The sequence below is a fragment of the Cyanistes caeruleus genome, chromosome 31, assembly GCF_971803275.1.
Source record: "Cyanistes caeruleus chromosome 31, bCyaCae1.hap1.1, whole genome shotgun sequence".
Lineage (NCBI taxonomy): Eukaryota > Metazoa > Chordata > Aves > Passeriformes > Paridae > Cyanistes > Cyanistes caeruleus.
In genome coordinates, this window is record NC_141731.1 from 1,814,625 (window position 1) to 1,829,283 (window position 14,659).

Consider the following 14,659-nt stretch of genomic DNA (forward strand, 5'->3'; position numbering starts at 1 on the left):
ATGGAATTTTGTGGGATTTTGAGGAGCCTTGAAGTATTTTGTGGGATTTTTCTTTGTGCGGAAATTTGTGGAGATTTTTGTGGGATATTTCTTGAATTTGTTGGGCTTATGAGAAGATTTAGGGAATTTTGTGGATTTTTTTCGGGAATTTTGTGAGGTGTTTCTGAAATTTTGTGGGATTTTGAGGAGTCTTGAAGAGTTTTGAGGGGTTTTTCTTAGATTGTGCGGAAATTTTTGGAGATTATGTGGGATGCTTCTGGAATTTGATAGAGTTTTGAGAAGATTTAGGAAATTTTGTGGGTGTTTTCTGCCATTTTTTGTCATTTTTTTCTAGAATTAGGAGGGTTGTTTCTGAAATTTTCTGATGTTTTTATGTAATTTGCGTGATTGTCCTGGTTTAGGGCAAATTTGGGAGAAAACCTCCAGTGGGTTCCCCCCGGGAAGCAAACCCACGTGGCCCCTTTCTCCCACCCCCCATCCAGTTCGGGAAGAGATTTCTCTGAGAGAAGTGGAAAAAACCTGTTTATTTCCCAGGCACAGCACTACCCAGCACAAAAATGAACGATATCAAATTACAGAACCTCTCGCCCTTCAGCAGAGATGAGGAACTTCAGAGGGTCTCTTTCCTGGGGGTGTTGGCTCTGTTATCAGTCCCTCTGGCGCTGGAAAATGCCGCTGCCCAGGCCGGGCTCCCGGTAGTCCAGGGGTGCTCCCGGTGCTCCCCCGAGTCCCCAGTCCAGAGCAGCTTCGATTCGTTTCAGGAAAAGGGAAAGAAAACAGTCCAGGAAGACCTCTCTGCCCCGGCTAGCTGGAAAGCCAAGGCGATCTGTGTCTTGTTGTCTGTCTGTGCTGTAGTCAAAACTCCCGATGCGGGGGGAGCAAGTGCAGTCTGATAACAGACTTGGTGCTTCTTTTCCACTCACTTTTACTCTCAGATGGAATTTTAAGAATACAGAACCTGTGTCTGGGTTAGGTGGACGAATGGGGATACAATTTAACATCATAATCAACCCAGGACACACGCCCACTGTGCTTTCCAGCTGCTTTGCTCCAGCTCCCCCCAAATCACCACGAATTCCACTGAACTGAAACAAATCCAAATCCTCGTGGGTCAGGACAAGGGCAGGGAGAGGTCACTCAGGGATCACCATCAGGGGCACAACAGCCCGACATGGGGAAATGAACTGAACTTAGGACTGAGCAAATCAGACCAGGAGAATGAGGATTAAAATCAATCTTGAGAAACACCTCCTCCCGCTCCTGAACTTTTCTGTCCGGGCCGCTGCTCGCGGGGCACAGAGAGGGGCCCGGCCGTGTCCCTCCAAACCTCCCTGGGAATCACCCCAGAGCCCTCAGCCTTCCTTGTGCCCATCCCTGGGGCCCCTTGTCCCTCCCAATGGCTCCCGTGGCTCTCCCAGTCCATCCCAGCCTCTCCCAGTCCATCCCAGCCTCTCCCAGTCCATCCCAGTCACTCCCAGTGACCCCACCTGTCCATCTCGCCCCTCCGTGCATCTCTCGCCCCTCAGCCAATCAGAGCCCGTCTCTCTGATGACTCATCAGTTGCCGGGCAGATCCACAGAGCCGAGAGCCCCGCGCTGGACTCGGCCCCTCAGTGCCGCGCGCTTCATTCCCAGTCCCTCCCAGTGCCACCACAGTCCCGCCCAGTGCCACCACAGTCCCTCCCAGTGCCACCACAGTCCCTCCCAGTGCCACCACAGTCCCGCCCAGTGCCACCACAGTCCCTCCCAGTGCCACCACAGTCCCGCCCAGTGCCACCACAGTCCCTCCCAGTGCCACCACCGTCCCTCCCAGTGCCATCACAGTCCTGCCCACTCCTTTTTAGCCATTCCCAGTCTATTCCTAATTCATTCTCACTTCACTCCCAGACCTCCACGCTCTCTTCCAGTGTCCCAGTATCCACTCTCATCTCTTTCAGTGCCATCCCAGTCCCTGCCAGTCCATTCCCAGTCCCTCTCAATGCCACACAACTCGTGTCCCATCTCTCCCAGTGCCCATCCCAGCGTGTCCATCTCGCTGGTGCCCTCCAGCTCCCAGCCCGGCCCCGGCCGCCTGCTCTGCTCCCTGATGGATTTCTCCCCTGCCCACATCCAGCTGAGCTGCTCCCAGGGCCAGCAGCAGCTCTCGGGCCACGTGCTGGCCACTGCCGTGCTCCCCAGCGGGGACTGGAGCCAGCAGCTCCTGGTGCTGCTGGAAACCGCCCCCGGCAATGCGGGCTCAGCTCCAGCTGCCAGGTGCAGCACGGCAGCCTGGAGCACCCCCTGAGCCGGCACTGGGGCACGGCCCGGCCCCCACAGCGCCGGGGGCAGCGGGGGAGGCACTGGGGGGGCCCAGAGGGGGATTGGGGTGTGCTGGGAGGAACTGGGAGGGAGTTTGAGACAGACTGGTTTAAACTGGGAAAGGGATTGAGGTGCTTAGGATGGCTGGGAAGGGGATTAAAGGATGTTGGGGAGGGTGGGATGGGGTTCTGGGGGTCCTGGTGGACCCTGCGAGGGAGTTTGGGGGTGCTGGGCGTCACTGGGAAGGATTTGAGTGAGCCTGGAGGAGCTGGAAGGAGATTGGGCATTGGAAAGCAGGGATTGGGATGAGGTTGGTTGTGCTGGAAGAGACTGGGAGGAGTCTTGATGAGTCCTGGTGGGGCTGGAAAGGGACTGGGAGAGGGTCTGAAGGTCCTGAGGCAGTGGGGGGAAATTGGGAGGGGGCTGTGGGATCCTGAGAGGAACAGGAGGGGCTCTGGTGGGTCCTGGGGAGGCTGGGAAGAGACTGGCAGTGATTTACCAAAATAGCAATATTGATCCAGTATCAACATCAATCTGTTAATGGACAAAAAACCTCTCCAACAATTTAAAGTTACACAGTGGATGTTTAATCACAGCACTGGGCGAGTGCGGGAGTCACCCCTTAATACGCACTGCAAGTTGACAAAAGATTCCAGTGTGAATTTATTTACAAAAGTCTTGAATATCCAAAATACTAATACATATTAATACTAATGCATATGCATAATGCTAACACTTTCCGTTCCCCACTTTGGATTAAAATGTACGGTAATCAGTTTAAAAAGTCATTACACCTGCATGGTTGGCTCCCCAATTTGAGGAGGGGGTCGTTTTGGTGTGGAGGGGTCATCAGGAGATGAAGGAAAACCGCTCTTCCTCACTCTCACCTTTCTACCTTTACAATGGTTGACATTACAAATGACATTTGGTACAACTCCAGTTTCCTCCCTTGTGACTTTGAAATGGGTTTCCAGATGCAAGGTCTGTGATCTTCCTGAACCCGTTTATCAGTTTCTCTTTTCTCATTATAAGCACAGCTGAACAAACATACAATGACAAGTAATTTTTTATCTAAGTCCGAGATTCATTATCTCAAATCCTGCTTCTCACTTCATCATTAACTCTAACTACTTCCAGCAAGGCCTATCTCTAGCCAAGATCTGTAATTTTTCTAAAATTCTTAATTGTTTAAAATTAGTGACTCCAAAGGAGGTTTCAGAGGGTCCTGGATGGGCTGGGAGAGACTGGGAGGGTCCTTGGAGAGGCTTGGGGTGTCTGTGAGAGGTTTTGGGGGTCCTGACCTCTGCAGATGCCCCAGGGATGCCATCAAACGCTGCCCAACGCAAGATGCTGATGGGGATTGGAGTCTCAGTGTTGGGCTTCGTCTTCTTGGCACTGGGGCTCGGCTTCTGCCTGCACAGGAAGGTGAGGGAGGGTTCTGGGGGTCGTGTCTCCCTCACCCAGAGCGTTTGTGCTCCCCTCTGGGCCCCCAAGCCCGGTGTCACCCCCTTTTCTCTGCCCACACAGCTCCTGAGGCAAAATTTTCTTGAGGATATAAAGTCAACAATTCCCACTGTCATTCTGTATCCTGTTAGATTTTCATTCCCCTGCTTTCATCCAGGTGCCCACAGGGAGCCAGGAAGATGTGGAGCCTCCCAGCCAGGTGTCTTCCCAACACGGATCACCAGGACCACGGATCACCAGGGCTCTGCCCAACGGGGGTCACTGGGGATCATCCAACGCCCATCCTCCCATGGGGGATGGAGCTGGAGCAGCGCACGAAGCTCTTCCCACACTTGGGGCACTCGCAGGGCTTCCCTTACTGGTGCCTCCGTTGGTGTCGGGTCAAGGTTGAGCTGGTGGAGAAGCTCTTCCCACACTGGGGACACTCGTAGGGTCTCTCCCCAGTGTGGATGCGCCGGTGGACGGTGAGGGTGGAGTTCTGCTTGAAGCCCTTCCCGCAGTCGGGGCAGCGGAAGGGCCTCTCGTCTGTGTGAATCCGCTCATGTAGGAGGACACTGGAGCTGGTCTGAAACCTCTTCCCACACTGGGGACACTCGTAGGGCCTCTCCCCAGTGTGGATGCGCCGGTGTGCCCTCAGACCGGAGCTCCACCCAAAGCTCTTCCCACATTCCAAGCAGGTGTAGGGCCGTTCCCCTGTGTGGATCACCTGGTGTCTCATCAAATTAGAGATCTCTCTGAAGCTCTTCCCACATTTCCCACACTCAAAGGGCCGTTCCCCCATGTGGATCCTCTGGTGTTTCCAAAGGTTGGAGCTCTGGTTGAAGCTCTTCCCACATTCCCCACACTCGTAGGGCTTTTCCCCAGAGTGGATCCTCTGGTGCTGGAGCAGGTAGGAGCTCTTTCTGAAGCCCTTCCCACATTCCAAGCACTTGTGGGGCTTCTCCCCCAGCTCTGAGCTCCAGCTGGATCTCTGGCCGTGTTCCTGGCACTGGGGGGATCTTTCCTCCTCGCAGCTCCCTGGACTGGGTTTGCAGCCCCTCCTTGTGCGGGATCTCCAGGGCTTTTCCTCCTCCTCTTCCATCTGGAAAAAATTTGGGAATGAAAATTCCTGGTTAGGAGGAAAAAAAGAGAGGAGAGTGCCTTGGGCTGGGGGTGCCTCTGTTGGGAATGCAGAATTAGAAAGAAATTATAAATATGACTCTTTAGCCAGAAAGGCTAAGGAAGAAATACAAATGAAAGCACAGTTTGAATAATTCAAAGAAACCAAGCTGACGTGCCAGAGCACGTTCTTTTCCCCAGTAAAACCAAGCTGAGACCCCTCTTCCCAGCCTTATAAGGAAAGGTCTGAAGAACCCCGAGATAACTAAAAATATGCAAAACCAGCGATTTCTATAGGTCGAACACAAATGTTACTGTATTAGGATACTTAGAAAGATTGGTTAGTAAAGGAATAGAATATTCAATGTATAGGTTATATATGTAATTGTAAAAGAGAGTTCTCTTGGTTCTCTTAGTCTCTCTTAACTCTTGGCTCTCTTGCTACTCTCTCGGCTCTCTCTTAGCTCTCTTGTTTCTCTTAGCCTTCTTGCCTCATGCTTTCTACACTCTTGCTGCTCTCTTTTTCCTGCTCTTTCTTCCTCTTCTTTATCCTCTTTTTCCTGTCTCTCTCACTTCTGTTCTGTTACTCTCTTTCTTAGCAATCTTAAAGTCTTGAACTCATGTATTCATATTTTACCCCCTTTTGTATTGTTCTCTCCGAGCCTGCTTTGCGCTCTATCTGTCGGCTCATGGCAGGCTCTCCCTCTCTCTCTCTCCCACGCCCTGAAATAAACAACTAACATCTAACTCGACTATAGAGGTCTCTGCCGAGTCTCAGACCGTCCACCCTCCATGTGTCTCCTACATGCCTCCTTGCCCAGGTTCGTCTCAGAAAGACATTGGGCATCTTGCGTCTGTAGGAACCTCAAAAACAACAAGATTCAGCCCAAACAACAAAACACAGATCACAAACAAACCAAACAACAAGATTCAGCCCAAACCCCCTGCACAATAGAAAGGTTCAACCCCTGCAAGAAACTAAAGCAGCAACGTTTACCACAGTAAGGCTCAGAAACACCAAGATTCAGCCCCATAAAAATCGTGGATTGCCCACTGTGGTCACCCGCTGCATGTGGGGAGGCAATGCACCTGAGGCTGGGGGAGCTGCAGATACAGGGATGAACTTCGTGCTGCTTCCTCTCCCTGCTCCTCCTCCTCCTCCTGTGTCCCTACTCGACCTCACACTCCTCCTCCTCGTTCTGCACAACCCCAGGTACATATATTTTGACCGTTTTTTTCCTCAACCCTGCTTCTCCTTCCCTTCTCCTCCTGCCCCCAGGCCCAGCACCCACTGCCGCCTCCCTCTTCCCCCCCAGTCCCACAGCATCCCACCGCAGGGGCACGGATGCAGCTGGGCCAGCTCGGCCTGGGGCAGCGCTGGGCTCTCGGCCGCTTCCGCCCGCACTCGCTCCCCACTGCAGCCGCTCCCGCCACCACAGCGCGGGGGGGCCCGGCCTTGGCGCTCCCCCCTCCCACCTCCCCAAATTCCCCTCCAGGGGGACGCCAAGGCCCGGGGGGGAGGGGCGCAGCTGGGCTCCAGCTGGGGAACGCTGGCAGCTGCGGCTCTGCCTGGACACTGATGAGTCATCAGCGCCGCGCGCTCTGATTGGCTCAGCCCTGCCTGAGCCCTGCGCCTGCACCAAGGGGGGACACCCTGCTCCAGGGGGGATGGCCCCAAAACGGGGGAACCCCAGCAAAGGAACAACAACAAAGCCTCTAGACAAACTGATCCCCTCAACCTCATTGCACATAGGGCCAGGGATGTGGACATAAGGAAGTGACAGGAGGAGCCATCAGCTGCACAAAATGTTATGAATTGATGACACAGACTGCTGCTCAGCCAAGGTCCTGCTAAATTCATCAACTTCCGGAAGAACAACAAAGACTTAACACAGACATCAATACCCTTAGCTATACAAAAGTGGGGTGCATATTAAGGGGGTATGTAGGAGGTGCATTGGGAAGTCTGTGCCTCTCCAGGACTTCAGCCAATGGGGAAAGGGAGATGTGACCAAGAAAATCAGGATGAAAAGGAGGCTGTGTCTGCCAACAACAGGAGAGACCCCATGGGAAATGTCCCATGGGCACACCCTTTTTTATGAATACAATTACTGTTACAGGACTCCTCTGTCCTCCTTTTGGACAGAAACCTCTGGGGATGTCAATTTTTCCACACACCTTGGGGCTCCTCCGCAATTCCTTCCACCGTCCGGGCCGGCGGGCAGTGAGTGCAGCTGAAGGGGCCTCACCCAGTTTGGGGGATCGGCTCCCTCGGCTGGCGGCAGCACCGGGCATTGATTGGGTACCCGAGAGTGAGCAGGAGACAGACGAGTGACGGATCAGGGCGGCTCTCAAGAGTCGGCAGGGAGAGAGCACTGAAAATCTCAGCAGTGACTACAGTGGCATCTTCGGGGAGTGAACATGGCAGGGCACCCAGGGAGGGGACAAAAGGGAAAGCCACAATGGGGTCCCAGCAAAAAGGATGAGGATCCCAAAATATCTCTCAAGAGTCCCTTGGGAGCATGTGGAGGTCGTTTGCACATTCTCCCAGAGGGAATTAAGGACATGGACACCCAGGGGGGCAAGAAGGGAAGTCCAGAAGGGATTTAGACAACAGGGCATGGATGGTGTTGGTGTGCTGGGAAGGGATTGGCTGAAGGGGAGTGTGCAGGAATGTGCTTAAGGCAAGAAGCAGCAGGAGCAACCCATGGGGTAAGAAAAAGGATTATATAAAAGAGGAAAAAGAGAAAAATACTGAGGATTGTGATGTTTTCCAGAAGGCTCTTATCCTCAGAATTTGCCAGCAGATCCTTTGTATCCCAGTTTTGGAGGACAGGAAAACAAGGAGGTGAGGATTTCAGGGGGTTTCTCTGAGCTGGGAGCGGCAGGAGCGGGCGCAGAGCTGCGGCACCGGGAGCACGGGCTGGGGGCCTGTGGGGAGCTGTGGGGCCGGGCCGGGGCTGTGGGGCAGCCGGGGCTCAGCGCCGGGCGCTGCCTGAGCCCAGCACCCCCCGGGCAGGGCCGGCAGTGGCCCCCGGCCCCCAGGAGGCTGCGGGACGCCCCGGCCGCTGCCCGGCCCCGTGGAGCTGCCGGCCCTGCCCGCCGTGGGGGCCGCCTTTGGACACTGCGGCAGGACAGGGACCGGCTCTGGGATACGGGCTGGGGAGGGGAGCCTCAGCACAGCCAGCACGAGGAAGGAACAGCTCACAAATGGGGATCAGACCTGCAAGGATCCACATGATCTTTTAAGCATTTCCTGCTGGGTCCCTGGAGAAAGGAAGGATTTTGCAGAAAGCTCAGCAGCTGCCACACGATGAGCACCCACAGGCACTGAGGGGGCTGCAGCAGCGACAGAAGAAGCCCCTGCAGCACTTGCTCACAAAGGCTCAGCAGCTGAATGCAGCAAGGGATGAGCAAAAGGCCAAGCTGAAGGCAAAGGCCATGGCACACTTCCTACAGCCCCTGAGGGATCAAGCCCAGGGCCCAAGGGGGCCCCAGCACCCAGGGGACACCCTCGGCCACAAGCACCTGGCACAGGCATTGCCCTCCTGGCCAGGGCACAGCCCACCCAAACAGCCCCTGGCAAGGAATCAGCCTTCCAGCTGCAGGGCACAAGGACACTGCAAGCACAGACAGCAGCACCCTCAGCACCAGCAAGTCCAGCCCTTGATGGACACGCATTCTTAGCGGTGGCACAGCTCCCATTCCACCAGGGACCCACCACACTGCAGCCCTTGGGAACATCCAGGGTGGGGCTGGATCCAGAGGAGACCTTTCCTAATGGACACAGGGGCCTCTCCATCCACTCAGAATCTTACACCTAAAGGTGTTAGGGAATATATAAATTATTAAGGCACTAAGTGGGAAAGATGAGCTGGTCTGTTTTCTTCAGCCACTATTAACAGATGTGGGGGATGGGTATAAAATGCAGGAACTTTTATTGGCTCACAATTGTGATTGTAATTTACTGGGAAGGGATTTGATGGCTAAATTGGGAATGCAAATTAATGTTGCAAAAGGGGATACAGAGGCTGGTTCTGTTGTACCTCTGTGTCAAATGTCTGGCAGAGCCATGGCTGAAGTGAACCCACAAGTGTGGGCAGACCCAGGGAAATTGGCAAAATTAGATATGGAGCCTCTCCAAATTTCCCTGAAGCAACCAGGACAAGAGGTGTCGAAAAGCAATCCCCTGTTCCAAGGGAGGGAAGGAAGGGCTCACAGCCTGTCTGGGAGTCCTGCTCAAGGCACGGCTTGGGCAGCCAGGGATGGCTCCCTAGAATGCTCCTATCCTGCCAAACAAGAAATCCAATGGAATCCACAGAATGCTGCAGGACCCAAGAAGAAGAAATGAGATGATGAAACCGAGGCACCCCACACTCTCAGATCCTTACACCAGCCTCAACCAGGTGCCCTCCTCACACTGCTGCCATTCACAACTTGATGCAAAAGATGCTTTCTGGGGATCTGCCCACTTCCAGAGGATGCAAACACAATTCTGCCTTGGGCTGGCAACGAGAGGTAGAAGGGAAAATGCTCAAGACATGGACGGTCCTTCTGCAGGGATGCACGGAAGCACCGGCCTGATTGGGGCAAGCCTTGCAGGAAATATCAAAGCAATTGACCTCACCCCCAGGGACTGGCTTAATGCAGGATGTGGATGACTTGATCCAGTCAGAGAAACAAGAAGAGGTAGAGGAAGCCTCTGTGAAATGGCTTCATTTTCAGGCTAAAAACCAGCTGTGAGTATCTAAAAAAAGGGCAAGCATTACAGAAAATGTTGAAATATTTTGAGACCCATTTTGACTGAAGGCTTGTGGTGTATTGACTCTGAGAGGGTCCAGTGAATCTGAGAAGTAATGTTACTCAGGACTAAAATGGAGCTTGAACAATTCTTACAATTAACAGGGAATTGCAGGAGATGAATTGAGGATTCTCTCTTCTAGCCAGAACATTCTGTGACTTCTTTAGCCCCAGACAGTCTCAATGTTATGGGGTGGACATAAGAAAGAAAACAAAACTTAACAAAATGAAAAAAATAAAATGATTGATGCCCCAGCCATGGCTCTTCCAGACTCAGAAATCTGAACTGCAAGGGAATATTAAACAGGCCACCCCTGAGCCTGCACTGAAGGCAACGCAGCAGCAGCCAGGGCTCCCCAGCGGGGGAAGCCCCTGCGCCTGCCCACAGATCCTCTGCTCAAATCCTCGGCCTGGCCACCCTCCTTTGCCATCTCCAGCCACTGCGGGACAATCCTTGCTCTCACTCTTGCAGCTTCAGGCCTTTCTGTGCCTGCCCTCGCCACAGCTGCTGGGGAAGGCACCGGGACAATTCCACTCTGCCTCTCAATGACACTCACACTCTGCCCTGCCTGGGATTAGCTGCTGGCAAAATAGACCAACTTGAAAATGGCTTCAAATCTTATTTCTCTAAAGGGACTTGGTTTGCCTTTGCCTTGGGGAAAGGAAATTTAAAGGTTTTTTTAAGGGATGTTCCACCACTCAGCAGAGATGAAATTAACATCTCAACAGACTGGGAATAGCCCAAAAGATTCCCACCAAGATAACGACCATCAACAAAACATCAACACCCAGCAGCAAACATCAACCAACATCTACCCAGAAACTGCCCCAGGCACAGCTGGAGACACCTGGTCTGGAAAAGGCTGAGCAGGAAATCCCGGAGTGCCCACCTAATTCCCATCACAGGCACAGAAATCCGGCTGCAAACAGGAAACCAAATCCTAACAACTCCACACCTTCAAATCAAACCAATGAACAATAAAGCAAGGGATTTCTATGGTGTCAGAGTGTATAAATTTAGAAAAATCTAGTCAAACTCGTGTGTCATGGAATGATTTTCTCTGCACACCCAGCCTAAGTGTGCATGAAATGATTCCTGTTGCACATTCTGGCCAGAATCAAGTAATGCCTTATTTTTCTAAAGACACTGTTGAATAGTTTTTGCTTTTCTCAGTTTCAGTGAAAGGATTACACCGTTAGAGTAATTTTTTGTAATAATTTTACTTCTCTATTGTCGGTTCTGTTTGGGCCAGTGGTGTGAGAATCAGTTTTAGTCCTATAAGAATGAAAAGAAAACACTTGATTGCTTTCTCATTTTTGTTTTATATTTGTACTTGACTCTTAGTCATGACAAAATGATGGTATGAGTTTTTTGATGTTCCCCTTTAAGCTGCACTTTGAAAACTAGAAGAGCTTTAAAGCTGGTGCTTTAACACATAAACAATTATTAGAATATTGTTTAAAAAAAAAAAATAGCAGATCTGTGGGGGGCCACGTGTGAGTCACGGGATGTCTGCCCTGGAAGAGAAGCTTTGCTCCAGGCAGCCAGGAGAGGAGCTTTAGAAATGCAAATTAACACTGATGGGACAAAGCCTGCACAATGGCCCAGGGGCTTCCTGCCTGCAGGAGGAATCGGGCTGATTCCAGGAAGAAAAAACAGAGGCAATGAGTGAATCTGCTTGGAGATAGGGACAGGGACTTGTACATAAGGCAACAAAGGGAGAAACCATCATTTTCAGAAAATGTTACTAATTGACAAGGACTGCTGCTCAGACCAAGTCCCGCTACATTCCTGAACTCCCAGAAGAACAAACACTTCACAGAGCCACGAATATCGGGTGTTATACAAAAAGGACATGCAGTAGGCGGATCGGGAAGGCTGAACCTTCCAAGCACCTCGGCCAGTGTTGGGCAAAGGGACAGGGACATGCGGCCGGGAAAATCAGGACAAAAACGAGGCCGCGTCCTCCAAGAACTGGAGAGAGCGCACGGCAAATGCCCCATGGCCTCTCCCTTTGGGCAGCAATAAAGTCACTCGCACACCACTCCTCTGGCTCCTTGGGCCACACAAACCTCTGGCGCCGGGAATTTTCCCGCCCGGCCCCGGGCACAGCGCAGCCACCTCCGGCCTCCCGACACGAAGCGGGACGAGCCAGCGCTGCTCCGCCACCGCCTCCTGCCGAGGCCCCAGCGGCAAGGAGACCGCGGGCAGCCGCTGCCGCAGCGCCCTCAGCCCAGGGCCAACACGGGCCGGCCACGGCACAAGCCACCCGCCAAAGCCCCTGCTGCCCCCTCCCGGGCCCGCAGCGAGCCCCGAGCCCCCGCAGAACCGAGCGCGGCTCCCACCTGCGATGGCCGGGGCCGCCTCCGAGCTCCGCCGCCGCCTCACCGGGCTCCGGCCGCTGCTGCCGCCGCTGCCGGGCCCGCACAGACGCTCCGGCAATGGCGGCTCTCCTGCCCCACGGCCGCCCTGGGGGCGCCAGCGGGGCCGGGCTTGTCCCCGCTCTACCCAATCAGCGCGCGCCAGTGCCACGAGTGACGGCAGCAGCAGCCAATAGCAGCCAGCGGCGGGCTCTGCACACGGCACAGCCCCGCCCCGCGCTCTCAGGGCCCGCCCCGGGCTGCGTGAGGGGAAAGGCGGGGATGAGGAACAGCCCTGGAACGGGCCCGGCCCGAGCCGCCATTGAGCTCCCAACACAAACAAAGTTCTCCTCAGCTCCCGGCCCGCCTTGCCCAGCCCTGGCTGCTGGGTGCCTCCGGCTCAGCGGGAAACTCTGGAGCCTCATGCACATCTAATTAGGAGCATCAGTGCATCGCTTTGATTTCCCCCAAAAAAGGGAACCCGCCCTCCAAACCCCTTCAGCTGAGTGGAGGAGAGGAGAGATTTCTTGCACAAAACTCCCAAAATTACCAAAACCAAACCAAAGTGAACCGGGACCCCCCAGCAGCGCCTCTCTGCCGTCCCAGCTGAAGCCCTCGCTGGCTGCTCCAGGCTGGAGCGGCACACTGGGAGCACTGGGAAGGGGCCCCGGCTCGGGGCGCAGCCCCCGGGGCAGCCCCACGGCCCCCACGGCAGCTCCAAGGCTCCGCCAGCCGGGATGGAACGTGGGACAGGGAGCAGGGGAAGGGACGGGGATACCGGAGCCGAGGGAATAACGAGGGTCACCGGGGGCACTTCACAAGCATTTAATGCAAAAGATAAAATCATAAGGGAGACAAAAGCAACAGCACCTGTAGCACCATAGCACAGGGCCACACAAGGACATGTCCCACTGCTGTGGGGTGATGCTGGCCCGAGTCCAGGCACCCACCACAGCCGCTCTCTCACTGCCCTCCACAGCCACACAGGGAGAGAAAATTTAACCAAGGGTTCATGAGTTAAGGACCCGAGACTGTTTCCTCATCAAACACAGTCATGGGCAAAACAGGAGATATAAATTGAATTTATTGCCAATAAGCTCAGAGCAGGAGAATAAGAAGACCCTTAAAAGCACCGTCCTTCCACCCCTCCCTCCTTCCAGCTCTGCATCCTTACCTGGCAGTGCAGGGATACAGGGAATGGAGCCATGGTCAGTTCATCTCCCAGGGCTTTTCCTGCTGTTCAAGGACAGGAGTTGTTCCCCTGCTGCACTCTGGGATCTCTCCCACCAGAGAGGTCTCCAGGAACTTCTCCAACCTGAGTCCCTTCCATGGGAGCAGCCCCCTCACAGTGCTGCAGCGTGGGTCACTCTGCCACGGGGTCAGACCTTCCAGGACAGGGGGCTCCAGCAGGGGCCCCTCTGTCCACAGGTGTCCCCCGGGGTCACAGCCTCATCTCAGGCATTCCCCTGCTCGGGCATGGGCTTCTCCAGGGGCTGTGGGTGTATCTCTGCATTCTGATGAATCTTCAGGGGCTGTCAATCTGCAATTCCCATTGTTAGTCTGTGTTCTGATGTATGTTCCTGCCCTGTGTTCATCCAGGTGCCCACAGGGAGTCAGGAAGATCTGTTTGGTCAAGGTTGAGCTCTGTGAGAAGCTCTTCCCACACTGGGGACACTCGTAGGGCCTCTCCCCAGTGTGGATGTGCCGGTGCCTGATGAGGGTGCAGTTTTGTGAAGCCCTTCCCACAGTCAGGGCAGCGGAAGGGCCTCTCCTCTGTGTGAATCCACTGACATTGATGAGACCTGAGCTCCTTGGAAATCTCTTCCCACACTCAGAATGCACTGGTGTGCCCCGAGGTTGGAGCTCCAGCTGAAGCTCTTCCCACATTCCAAGCATTTGTGGGGCTTCTCCCTGCCATGAGCTCTCTCCCCCAGCTCTGAGCTCCGGCAGGATCTCCAGATGCCTTCCTGGCACAGGGGGGATCTTTCCTCCTTGCAGCTCCCTGGGCTGGGTTTGCAGCCCCTCCTCATGCAGGATCTCCAGGGCTTTTCCTCCTCTCCATCTGGCCATGGCTTGGGAATGACAAATCCTGGTTTGGGGGAAACCAAAGTGGGAGTGCCTTGGAGTAGAGGCTCCTCCTGCCTAAGTCCATGTCTAGAGCTCAGCAGGAGTCTTGTGGCCATGAAAATCTCCAAAATATCAAGATTCAGCCCCAAAAAAGTCTCCCAGGATTTCCCCATCTCTTGTCTTTCCTATTTGGGATTCCAGAGGTTTCTCTTCCCTGGGATGATGGGGGTCCAAGGGCTCCAGGGGTTCCCCCTTCTCTGGGGTCCTCCTTAGCGATGATCCAGAGGCTTTTGGGGGTCCATGGGGTCCCTTCTCCCCTGATGCTCTGCTTTGAGATCCCAGGGATCCCAGGAGTCTCTCCTCTCCAGGCTCCCACCTCTCCAAGCTGCCAGGGTCCCCCAGCTCTGGGATCGCCCCTCTCAGCTCTCCCCATTCTGGGGGTCCCAGGGGTTCCCCTCCTCTGCTTTCCCAGGGGTCCCCAGGACCAATGTCCTCCCCAGCCAATACTGGGCAATGGCCATGTGGACCCCAAAGATCCCCCGAGGGGCTCAGCTTTGGGGTCCTGCAAGATC

General features: G+C 54.4%; 1 protein-coding gene across 2 annotated transcripts in view; it reads right to left on the bottom strand.

Moving 5' to 3' along the window:
• Window positions 1-2,861: 2,861 nt before the first annotated feature.
• Window positions 2,862-14,659, bottom strand: part of LOC111945436 (uncharacterized) — a 93,207-nt gene continuing 81,409 nt past the window's right edge. The window contains exons 2-3 of one of the 2 annotated variants that reach the window (XM_086866575.1): window positions 13,195-14,109; window positions 2,862-4,842 (exon numbers count right to left, since the gene is read on the bottom strand). In XM_086866575.1, the coding sequence (XP_086722701.1) occupies window positions 4,117-4,842; window positions 13,195-13,227 (759 nt within the window). In that variant the 5' untranslated portion in view covers window positions 13,228-14,109 and the 3' untranslated portion in view covers window positions 2,862-4,116. Of the gene's footprint in view, window positions 4,843-12,005; window positions 12,131-13,194; window positions 14,110-14,659 lie in introns of those variants that run through there. The other variant, XM_086866576.1, reaches the window with a different exon arrangement.